The sequence below is a fragment of the Acyrthosiphon pisum genome, chromosome A2 (assembly GCF_005508785.2).
Source record: "Acyrthosiphon pisum isolate AL4f chromosome A2, pea_aphid_22Mar2018_4r6ur, whole genome shotgun sequence".
Taxonomy (NCBI): domain Eukaryota; kingdom Metazoa; phylum Arthropoda; class Insecta; order Hemiptera; family Aphididae; genus Acyrthosiphon; species Acyrthosiphon pisum.
Window position 1 is genome coordinate 32509009 of NC_042495.1, and position 23260 is coordinate 32532268.

The 23260-nt window shown below is 28.1% G+C and overlaps 1 protein-coding gene across 1 annotated transcript; it reads left to right on the top strand.

The window, feature by feature from the left end:
* Positions 1-4617: 4617 nt before the first annotated feature.
* LOC107884203 lies at positions 4618-12041 on the top strand. The gene is made up of 3 exons (XM_029490590.1): positions 4618-4775; positions 5442-5609; positions 11395-12041. The coding sequence occupies exons 1-3, from the start codon at positions 4647-4649 to the stop codon at positions 11569-11571; spliced, it is 474 nt and encodes a 157-aa protein (XP_029346450.1). The 5' UTR covers positions 4618-4646; the 3' UTR covers positions 11572-12041.
* Positions 12042-23260: the final 11219 nt, after the last annotated feature.

The window sequence follows — 23260 nt, forward strand, 5'->3', positions numbered from 1 at the left end:
ATTTGGCACCCATCCGCCAGTTGATCCTCAAGACGCTAAGTTACCATCAAGCTACAAATAAATAATATATTAATTTAGTTAAGATAATTATAATAATGTTCAATTCATTTAGAAATTAAAATTACTAACTACATGATTATATAACTATAATAATGAAAATATTATGTTCACCAGGAACTGGCAACTTGAGTCACTTATTTCGTGATAACTGATAAATATATAATTATAATTATGATTTATATAATTTGTGAGTTACGTGGAAAAAAAATTAAAAAAAAGGTTCTTAAACTTTTATGTAGTTAATTATTTTCTGTTAATCCAGTTAATTTCAGATACAACTTAGTTGTATAGATCATTAAATTCAATTTTAATGAAAATATAATATACGGTCCTTGTTTCCTTAAGATCTAACCAATAGAGAAGCTGAGTTTTTGTAATTATGGTACTAATTTATTATACCAAGTACTAATAGGTATAGTATTACAGTGAAACGTCCATATTATAATTATTATAACGAACTTGGATGGAAAATAAAATTAATCGGTTCGTTATTTTCGGCAATTCGTTGATTATGAATCAGTCGGGACTTATTCTATTAAATATTACAGGATCTATTTAATAGATTTATCAATAGAAATATTTTTTTTTCGCCTTTAATATATCAAAATATGAATGTTGCTGTGTCTAATACAACTCTTAAATTAATCATTATGCGTATAATATGTATTTACTGTAAGCGTATCATCGAAAGGTATCAAAAATGTCCAATTCCCTTTTAACTCCGTTATACTTGATGTCTTTTTAGTTAAATACCAATTCATTTGAATAGGATGGTTTTTTGTTGTTTCACATGGATACATTTTATCATACACAAATTTATATTCTCCCTGTAATAAGAGTAATATACATATACCTATATACTTACGAAGATTTCTCAAATATAAATTATGCCGATTAACGTAATCATCAAAAAAATGATTTATGTGTAATAAATCAAGCTGATTATTAATTTACCAGAGGCAAGTTTGGCATAAAAGTTTTTTTGGATTGAGACACTGAGAAAAATAAAACAAGTCCCAATTTTTTTATTATCATTTTGCTTATGATTTCAACAGTTTATTGCAGAGTGTTTTACACGTTTTCAACAGTTAGTACAAACAACAGCTATGAGTTATAAAATATATTGATTTTTTTAGATGGATTGATATGCTTAAGCTGTAACCTCTAAAATATTGCCAGAAATATTTATATGAATATATTCAACAGGAAAACTGTGATTAAATAGTCCCGGAAATTATAAATTTACATATTTGAATAAATAGTACAAATACAGCTATACAAATTACTTGTGATTCAATTTTTACTAATAACAATACCTGGTTATATAATAGTATAATGAAAAAAAGAAAAATGTATACGTATAGGCTATATTATATAATATGTCTATTTCATGAAATTGAAACGGATATTTTACGCTTCGTGAAATTCGAAAATATTTCACAAAATGGTCTCTTTTTCATGAAATGGTCACTCCGATTCAACATCGTGTAATTTATTTCACAATCTGGTCGTTTACTTTGTGTGCTGAAATACAAAATTCATTGCACACGTCGCGTTTGATTACCTATTTCCATTATTATTTATTTAATGTATTTATTAAGTATACTTATTTATGACTTCTACAATACCATAGGTATAGATTATATTATAAAGATAAATTTTATTTATATTATTACCTATACATAGTATATATTTTATAAATTATTTATATCATATTAAAATATTGTTCATATTATAATCAATTATTTATTTAGAAGACAATTTAAATAATTATAGTTCTTGTATAAGGATTAATATAGTACACTAAACACTTGTTATTAGAACAAGGGAAATAATAAATTAACGCAATTGTAACGAAACGTAACGAACCTATTAGTTATTATTAGTATTAATTTCTACGTTCTTAAAACAAGTTCTTACAACAAGGGGCTAGGAAATTTACAAAATCAATCAAACTTATTTACGATTCCGAAAGTTTTAGATAGTAAATAATAATCAAAAATGTATTTAAGATCCCAGGAATTAATACTTATACCTTTTGTCCATGCATATTTTACAATGTACCTATTGTACCTACTACTTATTAGTCGTTATGGATTGGTTTTGTAATTATTTAAAAAAAAAAGTTACGTTGCTTGTAACTCGCAACTTTATGAATAAAAATTTGGGCAACTGGATGTCGCTCTGCTGTACAGTAGGTTACAAGTGGGTCAAATTAAATTTGAATTCAATTTTATTATTTATTCAAATGCATTGATTTTACAATGATGTGAGTGTTTTTTTTTTTATTTTAAAAATTTCCTAGTAGTTTTCAAAAGCACCGTGAAAAACAAAAGAATAAAAATTAAAAAAATCGTTAGAAATTAAAATTCCATTTTAGGCGTTTTTTTCGTAATTTGTCAGTAGTTTTTCCCGTGGCAATGTGGCATTAAATAACTATTGAGAGAATCGAAATATTCCTTCTCTAAAGTACCATCTTGATCCAATTTGTTAAAAGATAAGGTAATATGTGTTGAAATCGAAGCACTCCTTCTGGTAGAAATTTTTTATACAGAATATATAAAAAAAATAACACCATTGTAAAATCATTAGCTTCCTCGCTCCGCTCAGAATCTAAAATAAATGAACAGATTTTTATTTTCTACTGCTACCCAAAGGTCTATTAGTGGAGGTTTTTAGTCAGTTATTTTTTTACCAATACTGCAGCATGTATTTCGCTATTTTTTCTCTAGTTATTTAATGCCACGGGAAAAACTACTGTAAAATTACGAAAAAACGCTTAAAATGGGATTTTAATTTCTAACTATTTTTTTTATCACTGTAGCAACGAAAAAAAAAAAAATTATAATATTATAATATTAATTCAACTTAAAGTCTATAATAAATAATAAAAATTTAAAAAATCCAGACTGATAAACCATCTCCGCTCAGGATCGTTTTTCTTACACAATGATATTATGTCATTGAATTCAAGTTTAATACAATCCATTATGCATTAATCCACTAATTTAATTATACTTCACAGTGGTAGTGGTGTTATGCATGCATTTCAATAAATCAATTTTTTTCTCATGATATTTTAGCCTGTACTCTCAATAAATAAATAATGTTTTTATAGGGTGATTCTTATAACATTCAGTCTCAGACTCAGCGTCAAGGACCATCAACAGATCTTAAATACTGTGGAACAAGTAATCAAAATGTAGCTCCTCAGCACTATAATACGGTACTTACTTATTTTTGACTTTCATAAATTTTTTATTTCCTTACTCTTCACACCTAATATAGAAATACTTGACCAATTATCAAACTGTTTTTAATCTTATAATTTTGTTACGATTAAAGAAATAGCCTTTTATATTTTTATTTAATACAAACAATTTATAGGTATAGTATTATTTTCATTCATCAGTTGATAATTCAAACAATATTAAACATTTTTTTCACATTTTCTTTTAAAGTAAAAGTATTGTTGATATATTAATAAATAATAATTAAAAAATAAAGTATATTTTATTTGAGTAAAACATAAAATAATAAGTTTTCAAACGTCTAAATTGGTGAACAGCGATAAGAGAGTGACGAAAGCGTCACAATATAATGACAAAAAATACGAAGGACGTGAAAAGGAATAATTAATGCCTAGGTAGGTACCCACTGGCGTAGCCAAGATTTATCTCGGGGGTGCTGATCAACTTTTACACTTTTATACATTAAATACGTACTAGCACAGATAAATAGCTGAAAAGTGTTAATACTTATAGTAAATGTTTAAATATTATAAATACAATGTAAGACTTTTTGACCAACTATCATAGACCATTAAAATAATTTTTAAATTTACTTAACATTTCGGAAGGGGGAGGGCTGCAGCCTCCTCAGCCCCACCCACGGCTACGCCACTGTAGGTAGCTATTATTATTATAGTAGTACCTGAATATTTTAAGACGAAATTTGCTTAAGTGTATTAGGCAAGTCAAGGTTTGGCCACCTCTGATATATAATAATATAGCCTATAGGTATACATTTTTCTTTTTTTCATTATACTATTATATAACTAGGTATTGTTATTAGTAAAAATTGAATCACAAGTAATTTGTATTTCTGTATTTGTGCTATTTATTCAAATATGTAAATTTATAATTTCCGGGACTATTTAATCACAGTTTTCCTGTTGAATATATTTATATAAATGTTATCAGCAATATTTAGAGGTTACAGCTCAAGCATTTCAATCCATCTAAACATATCAATATATTTTATAACTAATGGCTGTTATTTGCTCTTACTTTTGAAAACTTTTTAAATCTGGGCCATTCTACAGCTGTTGAAATCATTAGTAAAATTATGATCAAAAAGTTGGGACTTATTTTATTTTTCTCATTGTCTCAATCTAAAAACATTTTTATGCCAAACTTGCCTCTGGTAAATTAATAGTCGGCTTGATTTATTAAACTTAAATAATTTTTTTGATGGTTACGTTAATTGGCATAATTTATATTTGAGAAATCTTCGTAAGTTTAACTATATAATATATATATATATTACTCTTATTACAGGGAGAATATAAATTGGTATATGATAAAATGTATCCGTGTGAAAAAACAAAAAACCATCCAATTCAATTCAATTGGTATTTAAGTAAAAAGACATCAAGTAAAACGGAGTTAACAGGCAATACGACATTTTTGATACCTTTCGATGATACGCTTACAGTAAGTACATGTTATACGTATAATGATTAATTTAAGAGTTGTATAATACACTGAAACTTTCATATTATTATGATCAATGAAAAAATGAAAAAAAATATTTCTATTGATAAATCAGTTAAACAGATTCAGTAATTTATAATAGAATAAGTCCTGAGTGATTCATAATCAACGAATTCCCGAAAACGTCAAACATCATTATAATTTTTCTTCAAAGTTCATTATAATTATTATAGTATGGAAATTTCACAGTAATACTATACCTAGTAGTACTTGGTAGGTTAGGTTACCATAATTACAAAGACCTAGCTGCTCCATTAGTTAGATTATACGGACTAGGACTGCATATTTTATTTTCATAAAAATTTAATTTAATGATCCATACAACTAATTCGTATCTGCAATTAACTGGATTAATAGAAAATAATTAACGACATAAAAGTTTTAGAACCTTTTTATTTATTTTTTTTCCTCGTAACTCACAAATTATATAAGTCATAATTGTAATTATATATTTATCACGAAATAAGTGACTGAAGTTGCCAGTTCCTAGTGAACATAATAATTTCATTATTATAGTTATAATCTGTGAGTTAGTAGTTTTAATTTCTACATGAATTCTAAAGTTTGTAATCATCTTAACTAAAGTAATATTTTATTTATTTTTAGCTTGATTTAAACTTATCATCTTGGGGTTCAACTGGTGGATGGGTGCCAAATGTATATATTATCAATGCAAAAAAGGCATGCAGTAGCTTAAAATATTTCTCTGGAAATGCATTTAAGCCGTTTAAGGAGGGTTTCAACATTCCAACTTTTAAATGTCCACTTCCAGTGGTAATGTATAAAAACATTCAAAGCAGTTTTATAATTTTATTATTTTTTTTATTTTTTTTATTAATTTTATTTCAGTATAATTCAATTATAATACAATAATAACAATCCTAATATTAAAAGCTGATACGTACGTATACCAACTGAGCTGAGCTTGTATCTGGCATACGGAGTTCCTATAGATAAATATATAAGATTAATGAATATAATAATATTATATAACATTACTAATATAGTTAAAAAGTTCACTGAATTTTCTAGATATACAATAGTATTGATTGAATGTTAAATGTTAAATTGTATTTACATTATACCAATGTTCCCTAATTATTTATATTTATACATAATACACATCCACTTTTTATAATTTGATTGATACACATATTATCATCAAGGTCATTAACTACTTTTCTAATTATTTTTTTTGTATAATTTTTATTGGTTTTATTAGACTGATTTTCTGATTTTAACTTAAACGTTGTATAACTTTGACTCTTTACATAATTTATCAAATTGTTGAACATAGATAGGTACCATGTAATCGGGAGAACTTCTTAAACTGGTTTATGTGGCACTATGTGATTTTATATACTTTCCTGTCCTCTTATCTATTATTTCTATATCATTGAGTGTGCGCCTTTGTATGGATCTTATGAGAATTTTTTTAATGTTCAATTTATATTTAGGTAGTACCTATGTTTGTGTGGCTAAATAACTCGACTGATGGGTATACGTCAACGGAAGAGAGTGAGCTACTTTTCTTATATTTTCTTTGGTCATACTGTATTTATGTCTGCTCTATTTGTACCTCCGTAGCATGTTATACCATATAATATAATTTAATTACATAAAGCCATAAGTACTCGTCTTATAATTTTCAATTAAGAAAACAAATGTTGTAAAACAGCGAGTAGTTAAACTTCTCATTGTGTTTTCAACATTCTGTATATGATTTGACAATTTCAGATCGAAATCTATCGTTATTCCTAAATATTCGAATGATAATACCATATTAATTGGTTTACAGTTGCAACTGGTTGAATTAGTATTACATTTATGTAGTAGGTAAAAAGTTGGATCCATCAAGCAGCTGAGAACGACTTGTGACTATTGGCATGCATATTGATTTAATTATGTTAAGGGATAAAACATTTTTTTTGTCACGCCTGCACCGAAAGTTTGGTTTTCGACCACGGTTGAAGCGTTCGAAAGCAACCTTTTTTCGTCCAGCGGGCGGAAAAGAGGAAATCCCCAAAAGTGCCGGGCGGAAAAGAAGAAATCCCCAAAATTGCCAGCCGCCGGGCGCGTATCCCCTGCACAACTAGAAACTAAAATGTATACCTAGTACCTACCACGGTCCTTGCAAAACATAAACTTTTGGTTACATCTTAAATTTATAGTATAACCTCCTTGCACGACGCATAAACATTTAAACATATTTTGTAGAATAGTCTATAATTGTTGCATAGATCCCTGCATAACCTTTTCCATGAACGCAGGGGTGTGACAAAAAATAGTATGGGTGGCTCACTTCCCGCCCTTGCCACACAATATACTATTTCCATTCAATTATAGATAATCCATGGATTAGGTGCACCTTCAAAACCTTGTTTTAATTCTTCTCGATTATCATCGACATTAACTAGTGCTATATCATCAGCAAACATGAATAACCTACCTTTAAATAATGACGCCGGTGTTGAGTTAATATAAATTAAGAATAATATAGGGCCTAGTGAAGTACCTCGTATGACTCCATAATTGCCGACACAACAATAGCTACTATAATGTGACACCCTATGTTGTCTATTACTCAGATAACTAGTATAAATTTAAGGGATTGTCATCAAAGTCTATTTCTTTTAACTTTTTAATAATTATTATAATTCGATGGTGACACGGCAAAAGGGTCTAAGCGACACTTTATATTTTGTCTTCTAAAATAACGGGTCTAAACGAAAATAATAGGGAATTATCGACATTAGTATAATTTTTTAGGGGACAAGCGACGTTTATGGAAATTACGAGGTGCTTGTATCCGAACTTTTCGTACAACCACGATTAAAGATAGTATGGTTGCCCAACGAATTTAGAAAAGTGTCTACCGAAATGAATCTCCATTATCAGTATTAAACAGCTTAGGGCTCTAGCGCTTATTTGTTGTAGTGACTCTAAATGCAATTACCTTTCAAATGTAAATTGTAGTTTCGTGATAGCCACTAATGACATATAAGCGCTAGTGCTTAAGTCTCCGGCTGTTTAATTTAACTTTAATACTGATTATAGAGATTCATTTCGATAGACACTTTTCAAGTATGGGAATCATACGACGATGGGCAACCATACTATCTATAGCCGTGCGTATAACTGATATTTCTAAGATATGATAAGATTATAGTACAAGTCGTGTACAACTGACATGGATTTACAATAATATTATTATCTTAATTTATAATCGAAGACTAAGGGCCCGTTATACAGTAGTTAAACTAAGGTTAAACCGTGGAATTCGGCCGGTAAAATCAGTGGGATAAGCGTAACCGAGGTTTAAACTATGATTGTAAAACGGGCCCTTAAACATATTTTGATCAGAATTGGCCAAACCAATTATTTATGTTAGTCGGGTAGGTGAGTTCACTTTTATGCAAAATATTTTGTACCAGTAAGGAATGTTGTATCATAGGTATTGGGTATATACAAATTAATGCACTAGCCGATTTTTGTTTGGCAATACATTATTTTACATTGATCTTTAATTATTTATAGAAAAGTTATTTATCTTAATATACAACTCATTAAGACCATTTTATCTAATTAAAATAAACGTCTTAAATAATTATATTTTATTGAAGAATAATATCATTATTTGTCATTATACTCGTTATGTTATTTTAATAAAGTTTCATATTTTTATTTTTGCAGAAAATATTTGTGTACCTAAATCTTATTTTGAAGAAAATGTAATATAATATTATTTTATTGGTCTCAAATAAAAATAGTTATCAGTAAAAAATATAATAATATAATGGGGATAAATGTATTAGAACCATCAGGTAAAAAAAGTAAAAAAAAATAGGACATAGATAAAGCCGTAGATAAATATAGTAAAAAAATAAAGAGCATAAGTGTCAAAATTAATTAACGAATTTATTCAAATTTCCGTATACACGTAAATAATAACCAATAGATAATTAAAAAAGGTGGGTAAGTGGATGTCGCTCAGCTGTACAGTAAGTTACAAATGAGTCACTGTAATGGATGGTGTTAAATTTGAATTCAATGATATAATATCATTGTATTAGAAAAACGGTTCTGAGCGAAAACGGTCAGTCAGCCAATGATATTACTAAGTATATTTGATGATATTATTGTGAATAAAGTAATTTATATAGAACCTATTTACGTGGGACCTTGTTTTAAATTTTTAATCCTTCGCTATAAAATTTGAATATTTTATACATTTTTAACTAAAAACAATTATTAAATTTTAAAATTGATATATTTTGTAAATTAGAACTTTAAATACTTATAAAAAAAAATTGTGCAATGTATTTTCAATGTTTTTCAACTGCTGTTGTAACAATATATAAGGGGCCATGCATTAAATTTTCACGCTTTTTTAACCAACATATACAATTTTATTGATATTTATAGATTAAAAAAATAAAAAAATTGGAAACTGAAAATGTCCCTAAACAGCTCAAAATAAGTCAAAACATTTTTAAAAAAAGCATGGTGCATAGAAAATCATAATATAAACATTCAGTCAAAATTTCATGTACCTACATTAAGAGTTTAAGAGTTGCACCAAAAACCAAAATCGATTTTTTCGAAAACAGATTTTGTATAAAAATTCCCGATTTTTCTTTTGTTTTTCACGGTGCTTTTGAAAACTACTGGGAAGTTTTTACTTTTGACCCCCCGAAGTACCAAATAGATTCACTTTCCTATCAGAAAAGATACTGTTGAAGAAAATCGAAGCACTTTTACTGTCCTGAAAGGTGATGACAACACAAAAAAAAATAAAAACACACATCATTGTAAAATCAATACATTCATCGTTCCACGCAGAATCTAAGATATAATATAGGTACAATGTACATATAAACATTAAGGATATAAAAACAAAACAAAATTATTCAATGAAAAAATTCCCTGTTCTTACTGTAAAAAGTTATTGCTTAATAACTAGAAAAACAAAAATTAAATCATTGTCATCACCTTTTAGGACAGTAAAAATGCTTAGATTCTCTTCAACAGTATCTTTTCTGATAGGAAAGTGAATCTAGTTGGTACTTTGGGGGGTCAAAAGTAAAAACTTCTTAAATTTATCTAAAAAATGTATAGAAAATAAAGCTAAAAATATTGAAATCTGACAATGTTCGTAAACAGTTCAAAAAGAGTCAAAATATTTTCAAAATTGTATGGTGTAAAGAAAATAAAAATATAAAATTCGATTTAATTTGACTTTTTTGTAGAATTTTTTTTTTTTGAAAAAGGTAGACAAACTTATGAGGAATCTTGTGTTACGTTTTTAAACCTTAGACTTAAAAAGAACATTTTTCATGAATTTCCAACTCAAAATAATTTGCATATTTTAGTGAATTTTATGTATTTTGTCAATATTTGACTTTAAATGCATAAAAAAAAATTGTGACTATGGATTTATAATATGTTTTATCCGTCTTTGAAACAATATATTAGGAGCCTTCTATTAAATTTTTTTAAGCTTTTGTACCCAACAAATAAAATGTTATTGATATCTATAGAATAACAAACTAATAAAATTGAAAACTGAAAAGTCCCTAATCAGCTCAAAATAAGTCAAAATATTTAAAAAAAAAGGCATGGTGTACAGACAATGCTAATATAAACATTCAGTAAAAATGTCATGTATCTACGGTCATTTGTTTTAGAGTTAAACCAAAAACTAAAATTTCCATTTTTCCTTAATTTTTCTTTCCTTTTTCACGGCACTTTTGAAAATTACTGGAATTTTTTGATCCCCCAAAGTACCAACTAGATTCACTTTCCTATCAGAAAAGATAATGCTGAAGAAAATCGAAGCACAAAAAAAAAAATAAATAAAAAAAAACACATATCATTGTAAAATCAATACATTCATCGTTTCACTCAGAATCTAAAATATATAGGTTACATATACACATTAGGGACATAAATACAAAAAAGAAATTATTCAGTGAAAAAATTCCCTGTTTTTACTGTAAAAAGTTATTGCATAATATCTAGAAAAACAAAAATTAAATCCCGAAAAAAAGTTTTTTGGCTCTCCTGAAAACTTAGACGCTTAGACCCTTTTGTCGCGTCACCATCGAATACTATTTGAGTCAAATGCTTTTTCATGTGTTAATGAAAACAGTGATGTGATGTGTTCGCTGTCGCTTTGGAATATGAGGTATCAAAGTATTATATGAGACTGGGTACAATTGTAACAATTTTATGAACGATCTATTAGGATTATAACGGTTTTTCTTTGATTACATTTTTATTCTGTTGTGTAACATGTTCCTATTATATATAAATGAGTATAGACCTTGTCGCGTAAATGAGAATAAAAAAAAAAATCCAAATGTTGCAATTGTACCCGCTGTAGGAGTACAATTTTAAAGGTCATCATCAAAAAAATATTACATAGACAAAGCTTTCTAACATAATCAAACATAATCTAGAAATTGACCGTGTTATAATCATAACGTATTGCAATTTTAACCAGTCACCCCTACCTACTTATGCATTTGTGACAATTTTGTTTTCTAAATGTTTACAGGGCATATATGTTACACCAGGAATTGATATGAAGAAATTTGAAGATTTGAACGTCCCCAAAGTATATTTTTATGGAAAATATAAAGCGGTGTATCACTATAAAAATTTGAAAAATGAAGTAGTTGGCTGCAATGTCGCGGAGATTAATCTTATACGACCTTGGGAAACACCAATTTGATTACAATATATGAAATAATAATATAATATGTTATTAACTTGTTATGGAGACTATAAAATAAATATTTTTAACAGTCCCGACAGTAACAGATTTAATTCGTAATGTAATGAGTGGGGAATATCCTTTTGGTCCATAAAATGTACTTTTAACTATTTAACCACTTAAGCCATATAATTATACATGACAATACGGGACGAAAATTGATAATTATTGAAAACTAACTAGCCCGCTGAAAATTCTCAAATGCGCTATTATGACGTACCTATATAAGAATCCTAAAGTGCGGTCGTTATTCGTTTACTGCTCAGGGGGCTTACAAATGTCACGATTTTTAACACTAGATGTCCCATATTGTCATATACCGTTTGTCCGCGAAAACAAGGTACCTATACTTTGCTACGTACGGATCCCTCTACTCCACCCCTACACATGGTCATACTACACAGCATCGGATGTACTACGGTAACACGTAAATAGTTAGATGATGTCACCGCTGTACATAAAACCTTGGGGGAGCAATACTATAAACGTTAGCAAAAGTCTCGGCGTTTTCCAACGGCCAGATGACAAAACCGAACCTTTAAGATATCTGTGAGAACTCCTCGGAGCACAGTAGATTCTACGAATTAGATATTGGCACTGTGACAAGACGGCCGCGGGTATACTTGGTCATTTTACGACACCCCGCACCGACCAAAGGCACATCTTGTAGAAGGCCCCCTGGACTGTGAGAACCAACGACGTAGTCCGCCAGGGATCTGGTAAGAGATGGGATAGGACTATATAGGAGCCCTGGGAGCGGCCCATTATTCAGACGTGATTTAGCCACCGTACGTACACACTTCTGTAGTACCTCTTCATTTTTAACTATCACATTTTTGAATTACGACTTAGATTATTTTCGTTGACGACGTATTACAGGACTTGGAGAATATTCGAGCAATCGCTTATTTTCTAAGACATTGGTTTTTCTTCGTTAATTCGAATAATCTAATAGTATTTTAAATTTAACTTGGCTTATATTTTACAATAGTAAATAAATAATACATCAACCCACAAATTGTTGATCATTTGACGCTTCTACCATCATCCTATCCTGTCACCATCTCCTGTAAGTCGGGTGCACGCAACAACTTTATATTACTCTTTAAAAGTGTTTCAATTCTGTTTCCGCCAATTTTGGGTTTAGAATTCGTGTTGGTGGATCAAAATTACTTGAAAAAAATCAACCAATCCAAAAATGATATTCAAAATATAGGGGTTACAATTTTCAAATAATAAATTAAGTTGTATTGCACATTCTCAAAATATTTGACTTGAAAAAATTAGGAATAGGAATCTATAATCCTTTAGTTTAGTTAAATATCCCATAAACAGAATAGTAAAATATTTACTGGGTAATGAGTGATTAAGTGTACCCTTTTCTGACACATGGTATAGTATTTGCTTAGGTCTATAATGTATTATCAACAACATGATCACAGGCCAGTCAGTCAATGTAACATAGGTTTTTTTATTTAAATTTATTTCATTTTATTTTTACGGACAAATCGACGCAATTGTACCTAGCTTTGTGAATTAATTCACGTATATAACAAACATAAAAAAGTTTCAATTTCTACCGTGAATCTTAAGATGACTGTTTAACCACCTCTTTAAAATATGATTATCAGAAAATCTTTCCTTATTGCACATCTAGATCATTAGAGGAACCACTATTTCAAATCGTACGTTTTGTATTTTAAAACTTATGTTGTATATATTTATATTAGATACTTCCCTTGGCTCCTTATCAATTGAATCAGTCATTTCAATAACGACATAAGTCATTAAATTTAAACTTTACAGGAACTAAAAAAAACTTTACTACTCCAAAAATTCAACTTTTTATGCATTAACACCTATTTACTAATTTATTTTTATGGTTTCTGATATTCATAATCCATTGTTTTAAATAGTCCAACTTTTATCAAAATGCATCAAATTGAGATAAAACATATTTGACTTGCGTTGTTTTTGCAGGGAATATTCATAATATACAATCTAAGTCAAATTAATAAAATGAAATAGATAACCATCGAAGTGTTAGTAGTTTTATTACTATTATAATAATATTACACAAGATGAAATACATATTTTTTCTAAAACAAACAACAACTTAACTTTTATGAATGGCAGCAAAAACTACACAAGTCAATGACTTGAGTAGTTATTGCAGTGGTTATAGTTTATCGTAGTAAATTGTCTATTAAATATTAATCTGACATAATATGTAGTTTTTACACAGAATACGTAACCACGTGTATTATTATCAAATTTGACAAAAAGTCAATATTGAAAAATCGGTGACTTATGTCGTTATTGAAATGACCGATTCAATTATTAGACAAGAAAAATCAAATAATATAGTTAATATTATATAACCAATAGACCCGATAGACGATTTACTATCTTGGTTTTAGAAGTTTAAAATCTGACTTATAGTTCACTATACCTCACTTTAGCTAATAATAATTAGTGGCAATCTTGGAAATCGTAATAGCTGTTATTAGGTACTATAGTTTATGATAGACTATCATAACTGTTCTATTCTGCTGACTTTTGAAGAACAAATTTTACTGAATATTTTGCTTAAGAGGACGTGATACCCGCATGGGTTGGCTCCGTCTTACAAGTGCGTAACATAGCAAATTGTACGCTCAGCAGAACACGTGTAGCTCCGTTAGTTTAAAAATTAGAGCGAATTGACCTCTTATAAAATCTAAAGGTAAGATTATTATCTAGACAACCTCATGGGCTTTTTATTATATTTTAATTTTAACGCGAGTTATGAGTATTTTATATTGTGATAGTGCCTATATATTATTTTTAACTGTGTTTAAAATATTGTTCTATTATTCTTATTATTCAAATATGAAACACAACAAAATCGACCAATTATTATTATTTTACGATATTAGCTTAAAAAAATCGTTCTAAATTATTGATGTGTAACAGACGCTTATATTTTGATAACCTAACAAATGGTTATCTGAATTTATTTGTTCTCAATAACCAATTATTACATTTGATAAACGATTCCCGAAAGTTACTCGGCTTATTAAGTTTTTATGAGTTTTCAAACTGTTTGAACATTATTTTCGAAGACCTAGAGTTACAGTTTTCTAGTATTAATGATTGAATCAAGAGTAAATTTTATAAGGACGTCATGCCAGCACATGGTTATTACTTATTTATTATTACTTATTTTCGTGTTCCGTCTTACAAACAGGAGCTCATAGTAAACAAATGCGACGGAAAATGAAATGTACCATGGAGATAAGTCATGGAGTAAATTCACATCTTATCCTATTTTAAAGTTATATCTTAAGGAACACAGTTACTGTTGTACCTTTAAAATACACTCTAATATTAAAGCTAACTAAAATATACCTGTACTACTGAACATTGGGTAGGTAACTATTACTATGTTTTGCTCTTACTAGATGCAGAGTCATCTTCTATTATTATATTATATTATTTTAACATCATTATAATATAATATAATAATATTTTATACAATTATGTTAGGTAGTATTTGGGTGTAGCACTGTATACTTTGTACCTGTACAACACTCTATAACCTTGGTAAAGAAGATATAATAATATTCTTTGCCCTTAGTTTTTTCTCTGTCTCTCTCTCACACGCCACACACTGTATCCAAACAAACGCGTATTCTATACGACTAAAATTATTGATTATAGGCACACGCACACGCACGCACACTCGTACACTCTCACGCACACGCACGGACACTACGTACGATCTCACATACACGCGCAGCACACATGTGTTCGAAGATGACACAAAACCCTCCGACCCTCTGGCAATAACCCCGAGGCCACACATCCGAAATGCCTCGTTGTTAAAATGTTACGATCGGTATTATGATAATACCACTCGGATAACACCCTGCTCTGCTCGTGAACCCCTCGAAAAGACCCACCACACTGCGTGTTTGAGCAGCTGCTGGTCGCAGCTGAAGTGTTGAAAACAATATTTTTTTTTCGTTAAATTAACGATTTGAACACTGTCGATTTCGACAATGTCGAACACGACTGTACAGATTAGACGATTGTTACATCGTATAATAATATATTATGATAAAATCCGTTTATTCGTTATTGGCTCCTATAGGCTCTTAGTAGACAGTAATCTATAAAGAAGTTAGAAGGTTAAAGAATCTATATATTACCTAGTATCTAATCGTTGGCTGTCTAAATGTGAAAGCAATGTATTAATTGTATGGCTGTAATTGTGTTATCTCGTGGCGAATGACTACACATTGTACATGTTATTTGAGATTATTGAAACCAAACTTAATATTATTATGTTTCTTCTAAGGCTCATATTATATACGATGTTATTATCTATACAACCGTGGACTTATTGCCCCTAAAATTGTTTTCAAATAACCTCGTATTTTGTTTTAAACTATAATTTCTTCATACGAGGCTATACATGTGACGATTTTAATGCTACTTTTTACTTTTACCCATCTGTTCGAGTAACTAATTTCAATTATTTATACATACAAATTACGAATACATTTCTACAAATTTTGATATTTTGTTGTAATTCAAAAACAAATAACTGTAAATACATGAGTATTTACTGAAGGTTTAAATTCTCATTTTCTATACAACATAACATTTTCAAAATATTTTGACTTGTTTTGAGCTGTTTACGGATAATTTCAAATTTAAATTGTTTCAGTTTTTTTTTTCTATAATTGTCAATAAAATTTTTTTTGTTGGGTAAAAATGCGTGAAAGTTAAATACAAGGCTCCTGATATATTGTTACAACACCAGTTGAAAAATGTTAAAAATACATAGGTAGGCACAATTTTTTTTTATAAGCATCTTAAGTTCGAATTTTGACAAAATTTATCAAATTTAAAATTTGAAAATTATTTTGTAGTTAAGGGGGCTGCAGCTCACGTATTTTTCATACATTTTAGACCAATAAGCGGTGGTAAATTACACATACTTCGGAATGTCCGATTTAAATTTTTTATGCATGTGTGAATTCATTGATAAAATATCTAGGTTTCTTAGGAAGTCGATTTTAAATTTTCAATTTAAAATGACCTTAAAATAAACATTTTTTTTTTAGAAATTCCATGCAATAATTGCATTACATTTGTATTTATTTTGGGCACATCTGATTTTAAATAAAAAAAGTGATTCCTATGAAACATAGTCTAGAAGTTTATAAATTCAACCATTTTTCCAAAATTAAAATCTGTCAAACCAAATTCTTCCAGTTTTCTTAAGCTTATTGGTCTAAAAGTTACACAATAACAAACAAAATTAATGTTTAGATTGGTCAAATCTACATTAGTTTTGACTTTTGTCAAAACCGGCTGCAGCCTCCTTAAAAATGTATAAAATATTTATCTTTTATAGCTAAGAATTTAAAATTTAAAATAAAGTTCAATGTAAATTAGGTAAAAAATATACTTTATTCACAAAAATATCATCAAATATACTTCGTAACATATACTTCAAACATGTTTATAAAGACCTTTGGGTCGTTTAAATAATATAGGTAAAGCCCCAGGGAATTTAAAAAAAAAAATATTCTTCGTAATAATATTATAGTCTGACTGACCATTTTCGCTCAGAATCATTTTTCTTATAGAATGATATTATATCATTGAATTCAAATTTAACACCATCCATTACAGACAGCAGTGATCCAATTGTAATCTCCTGAACAGCAGAGCGACACCCACTTGCCCAACTTTTTTTTGAGCACCCCCATTAAAATCTTCCGGATTCACGCCTGCATTTTTGTACTAAATTATGTATCTGTACACTGTTTGAATGTATATATTACATAGTATGTGGTTTTACACATAATAATAATTCACGTGATAATTATATAAATACTAATTTAATAATTATTATTTCAATATTTAAAGAGCTTATTCGTCGTAATGAGTAAAATTATAACTACAGTATACTTAATTTGTAAGTAAATAATATTATAATATTATGTATGTTTATGGCTAGATATATATTTATGTACCAATGACCAGTGACGATCCCGTTTAATCAGAGTTCATTAGTATAGTTATGAGTGTTCGCTTATTATAACTATATTTCATTGTTTATTGTCTATGTTATGCTATGTATTAGATATGATTTTTGTACATATTAATATAACTGTTCTTATATTATAATGATAACTATTGATTAAGCTTATATTTTATGTTAAAATTGTTACTTGTTCACAATTGTCACTATTTTAAATGTATTTGAAATTGGACAGTTCGTACATAAATTGATAAATAAAATAAAATAAATTACCTAATATAAGCTACAGGTTACAAGACTTGGTTGATTCCATGCGTTCCGTCCAAGATCTTCATTACAAATGTAAATGCATTATTATATTATCAATTTAACGTGAGGGACGACAAACCGGATGATTCGATTTCGTTTTCATCCCATTACGGTTTTCAATGCAATATTCGCTCAGACTCCTTTCTTCAGTGCCGATAGCAGCATCGATGGGAAATTGAATAGTAGTGCATTTTCCAGTCTATGACAATCACATGAGAAGAGACTTTGTCGCTTATATATTATATTGTATTTTATTTCCGTTATATATATCATTGAAATTATATTTCATGATTGGTAAGAAAAATATATTCAATACCAATTTTATTGCGTGTAATCGGATAATAAATGTATGATGTATAATAAATATTATAGTCTATAGATAATATTATTTTATGGGTCCCTATTTGAATAAAATGTAATTTTCCTAGATTTTTCATATCTTTGCGTATTCTATTATCCTGAAAAGTGACAATATAATATAATAATATCTCTATCGAATTATAGGTCCAATGTTTATATGTATTATGTATGTGATTAATAATTATGTGATTGAAAGAGTTAAAGTTTCTGGTCAAAAAAAAAAATTTGTAATTATCTTCTTTTTTTATTTAGGTAGCTGATACTGCTTATTAAATAATATATTTGTAAACTTATAAAAGTTTCAGTAGGTATATAATAGATATACAATACAATATATACAATCGTATAAATATATTTATGTATATTCAAATATTCTCCAGTACTAATTAGTATAATCAATGGCAATAATAAACCTTTATTATAATATCAAACTTTTGTTTGACTTTATGATTTATACTTATGAATTTTCATATCATAATAGTAAATATATATATATTGTTGTACAGGTTGATTGATTGAATTTGTTGTATGAAAATAAGCAAAATGTATAGGTGAGGGTATGAATATTTTGTAAAATATCAGTCCTTTTTGTAAAGAATAGAAGCAACCGATATGCAACTGTATTTTCTTTTTGAATAGGTTATTTAAATCGATCGACTATTTCGTTCTTAAAAAAAAAGTAAATAAAAACATTAGGTAACAAAAAATGAAAAAATAAATATTAACAAAGGCTAAAAAATATAAGTTAAGAAATAACAAAAGAATCAGAATTCAAATGTTTTTTACAAAATGTATTATTTTTATGTCATTAAACATTCATAGTTGCTTTTCTAAAAGTTATTATTTTTGTATAAATATCTTAAAAACTGTAATCATCAGCTGTATATAATATAATACCTATACTATCATTACAAATTTCTATGATTTTCATCACTATACATGTCTCGAAATACACAAACATATAGCACGTAGGTCGAGTATAGAACATTGATTTTCAGATTAAATATAAGTCAACTATATTTTCTTAGGATTTTCCTTCAATGTAACATAGAAATTAGAAATCGTATATTTCTCTCCAATTATCGTTCAATACGTGAGGGTATTTATGCTGAAACCATACCCGATCGCTTATATAGTAAAGCATATGATAGGTGAGTAGGTAAAGATTACATCTTTTATCTATCAGTTAATGCTCATTTTACATAAAATAATAGAAATTTATTTTTAAGTTTTTGGACTAGATACATAATTATTGAATACTTGAAATATTCTATTTACTTCACAAATAATATAAAACGCATGTATATTACCATCAAAATGTAGAATGTATCTTGCCGTGTCAAGCAAATATTCGATAGACTAGCTAAAATATAATTTATATAGCTATAAATTTTAAAATATTTCATTTTGAGTTATTTTTCGCTCGATGATATTCTATAAATTGCGTTTTTTAATGAATATAATAATATATTTTGTTATCTAATTATTTTTTTATATCGCTTTCCGTTATAACAACGTTTACCAATTACCATATATTAACACAAATGTTATTTATAACATGAAGAATAATATTAACTTTTGTAAAATTAATAAAAAATGTATAGCCCTGAACTCTAGAATCAAAAAAAAAAAAAGGTGGGTAAGTGGATGTCGCTCTGCTGTACAGTAGGTTACAAGTGGGTCACTGTATAATGGATAGTATTAAATTTGAATTCAATGATATAATATCACTGTATAAGAAAAACTATTCTGAGCGGAGACGGTTTGTCAGTCTAGGTATTAGACATACCTATTATAGGTATACTTATCTATAGTATTAAAAAAAAATTGACCAATAATACTATAATAGGTATCTATGATAGTATAAACTAAAATAATTGGAAACGGACAATGTCCGTAAACAGCACAAAAAGAGTCAAATTATTTTCAAAATTTTATCGTATATATAAAATGCTAATATAAACATTCAGTGAAATTTTTGAGGTTTTACAGTCACTCGTTTCTTAATTACAACAAAATAAGATATTCGTTACGTAAGGAATCGAGTGAATATCAAATGTTGTAAAAATATGAATTTCAAACGCTAATAAAAATTTAATTTGAGTTTCTTATATACATTTTTTTTTTGATAAAGGTAGATTATCCTATAAAGAATCTTGTATTACATTTTAAAATCTTAGTTCTAAAAAGAAAAATTTTTACGAATTATTAACTCAAAATAATTTGCTAATTTTCGTGATTTTTACATATTTTGTCAATTTTTGAACTTTAAATGCTAATTAAAAAAAACTGTGACTAAAAACTAAGGGTTTTTAATATTTTTCAAATGTCATTGTAACAATATAGTAGGAGCCTTGTATTAAATTTTCAAGTATTTTTGCTCAACAAATAAAGTTTTATTGACATTCATAGAAATAAAACTAATTAAATAGGAAACTGAAATTGTCCGTAAACAGCTCAAACAAATCAAAATATTTTGAAAATTTTTTCATGTATAGAAAATGGAAATATAAACAACTAGTGAAAATGTCATGTAACTAAAGTCATTCGTTTTAAAGTTACACCAAAAACCAAAATCAATTTTCTCGAAAACAGATTTTGCGTAAAAATTCCCGTTTTTCCTTAATTTTTCTTTTGAAAACTATTGGAAAAATTTTACTTTTGACCCCCCAAAGTACCAACTAGATTCACTTTCCTATCAGAAAAGGTACTGTTGAAGAAAATCCAAGCACTTTTACTGTCCTAAAAGGTGATGACAACACGAAAAAAAATAAAAACACACATCATTGTAAAATCAAAACATTCATCGTTCCACTCAGAATCTAAAATATACTATATAGAGCATAGGGACTATAATAATATATTGACTTCGTGTTATAAAAATATGTGTGTTAATGTGTGGTTTTTAAAGGTAATACAGAGACCAAAGAAACCAAAGAGGAGGAAAGTGAAGTTTATGAGCCTCAAGTCACAACCCGTGGTTCTCGACGAAAAATAAGAGATCAAAAAATTGATGTGAAGAAAAGCGTGGTTCTTGAGTAAAAGAGAGAGAACCATGAAACTGATAATAATATATAAAAATATATAACAATATATTAAGCAATATATTTCTATCAATAATTGTATTACAATAGATAGTGGAATAATATGATACATTAATTAGTTTGTGTGAGAGTGTGAGCCTACCATTACGCACTCTGGAGAAGTAATATTTTTTTATAAGTGAATTAGGGATTGAGTGAGAAAAATCAATACAATTAAAATAAACGTGCACGCCGCCGCCGCTGCCGTGCATGACTTGCATAATAAATAAAAAATCAAACGTGTCGTTTCATTTTAGTAAGGTTTTCCACCCACGTACCTCAAGAAAGAATTTTTACTTCAAAAACTTTAAAAAAAATGCATACAATGTGACGTAGCGGTATGCCCTAAACATTTATGCCCCATGTATGCTCTATTAATATGCAAAATGCTTAAATAGGTATGCTTTTTACCGTATTAATTTATTTCTTCATTAAAAAACCAAATAATTATAAAATTGAAATTAGTATGTAGGTATTAATTTTCTTTCTTAATTATTCTACTTTTTCAAGTTTGCCTTTAAACAAAACAAAAATTTCAATTATAAATGCATATCGACATATCCATATAAACAGATGACAAACAGTTTTAATTGTACTCCGATGATATGTTAGTGTTATAAAAGTAGGTATAGTACTCGAGTATGCATGCATGTGGTGTTTGAATGTTTATCGTAGACTAGCTGTATATGTGCACTTCGTTGCCCGTTAAATGTACCAACTCTATATGACTCAAACTTTGTTCAATTCGCAATTTAATATTCAGTGTATGGTTTTTAAAATTAATCTTAACTTTTCCGTTGCCCGGAATAAAAATTCTGATTCGCAGCAGTATATTATCAGGTAGGCAATCTACCTGCGGTAGATCGCGGACTCCTAGTTTGTACGTAAGTGTATGATTTAACTCTAAAGTACCAAAGTTATATCAAGTTTGTCGTATTCTATATTTCTACCTATGGTGGATTAATATAATCAATAGCTGATCCCGTGCACTTCGTTTCCCGGAAACCAATAATTATTATTATAATAGCTTCAAAATCCATGGGCAACCATTTATAAACAAAAATTTCCGTCGGAAATCTCAAAACTACTGTTGAGCACCTCCCGGGGTTGGTCCTCTCCCTTTTTAAATTATCCTATCTTCTTTATATACAAAACATTCCTTCGGAAATTTCAAAATAATATATGAATGGTTACCATGGTAATATGGACACACACATCCACATACATTCATTTATATATATATAGACTGACAAAAAATAATAATACAAATCAACAAAGGCCATGGCACCAGGTGTTCACTTAAAACGCCATAATTCCGGAACCACTTATCGCATAGCGTACAAACTTCACAGAAACCATCTACATATCAATATTAATATGCCGTAAATTTTTTTATCGAAATGGGTTCGGTGGATCTTGAGTCATAAAATGTATTCAAAATGTACAATCATTTTTATATATATAGATAAATAAATAATATATAAATACATATTTATTTATTTATTTATGTTGTATATCAACGGGTAGGTATATACCCTTTTACAAATTATATAAAGGAAACACATCAGATAAAAACTAAAAACTAAATAAGTGTAGTAAAACCTAACAAAAACAGATAAAATAATATAAAAATAACTCTGAATTAAAAGTAATAAAAATATAAAATTATAAAATTATATAGTTACATTATAAACATTTTTTTTTCCATATTAATCAATCAATATTTTAGATTCTGAGTGGAACGATGAATGTATTGATTTTACAATGATGTGTGTTTTTTTTTTTATTTATTTTGTTATTATTTTTTTTTTTGTGTCTGTGTACACGATAAGTAGTCGAAATAATGCTACGATTT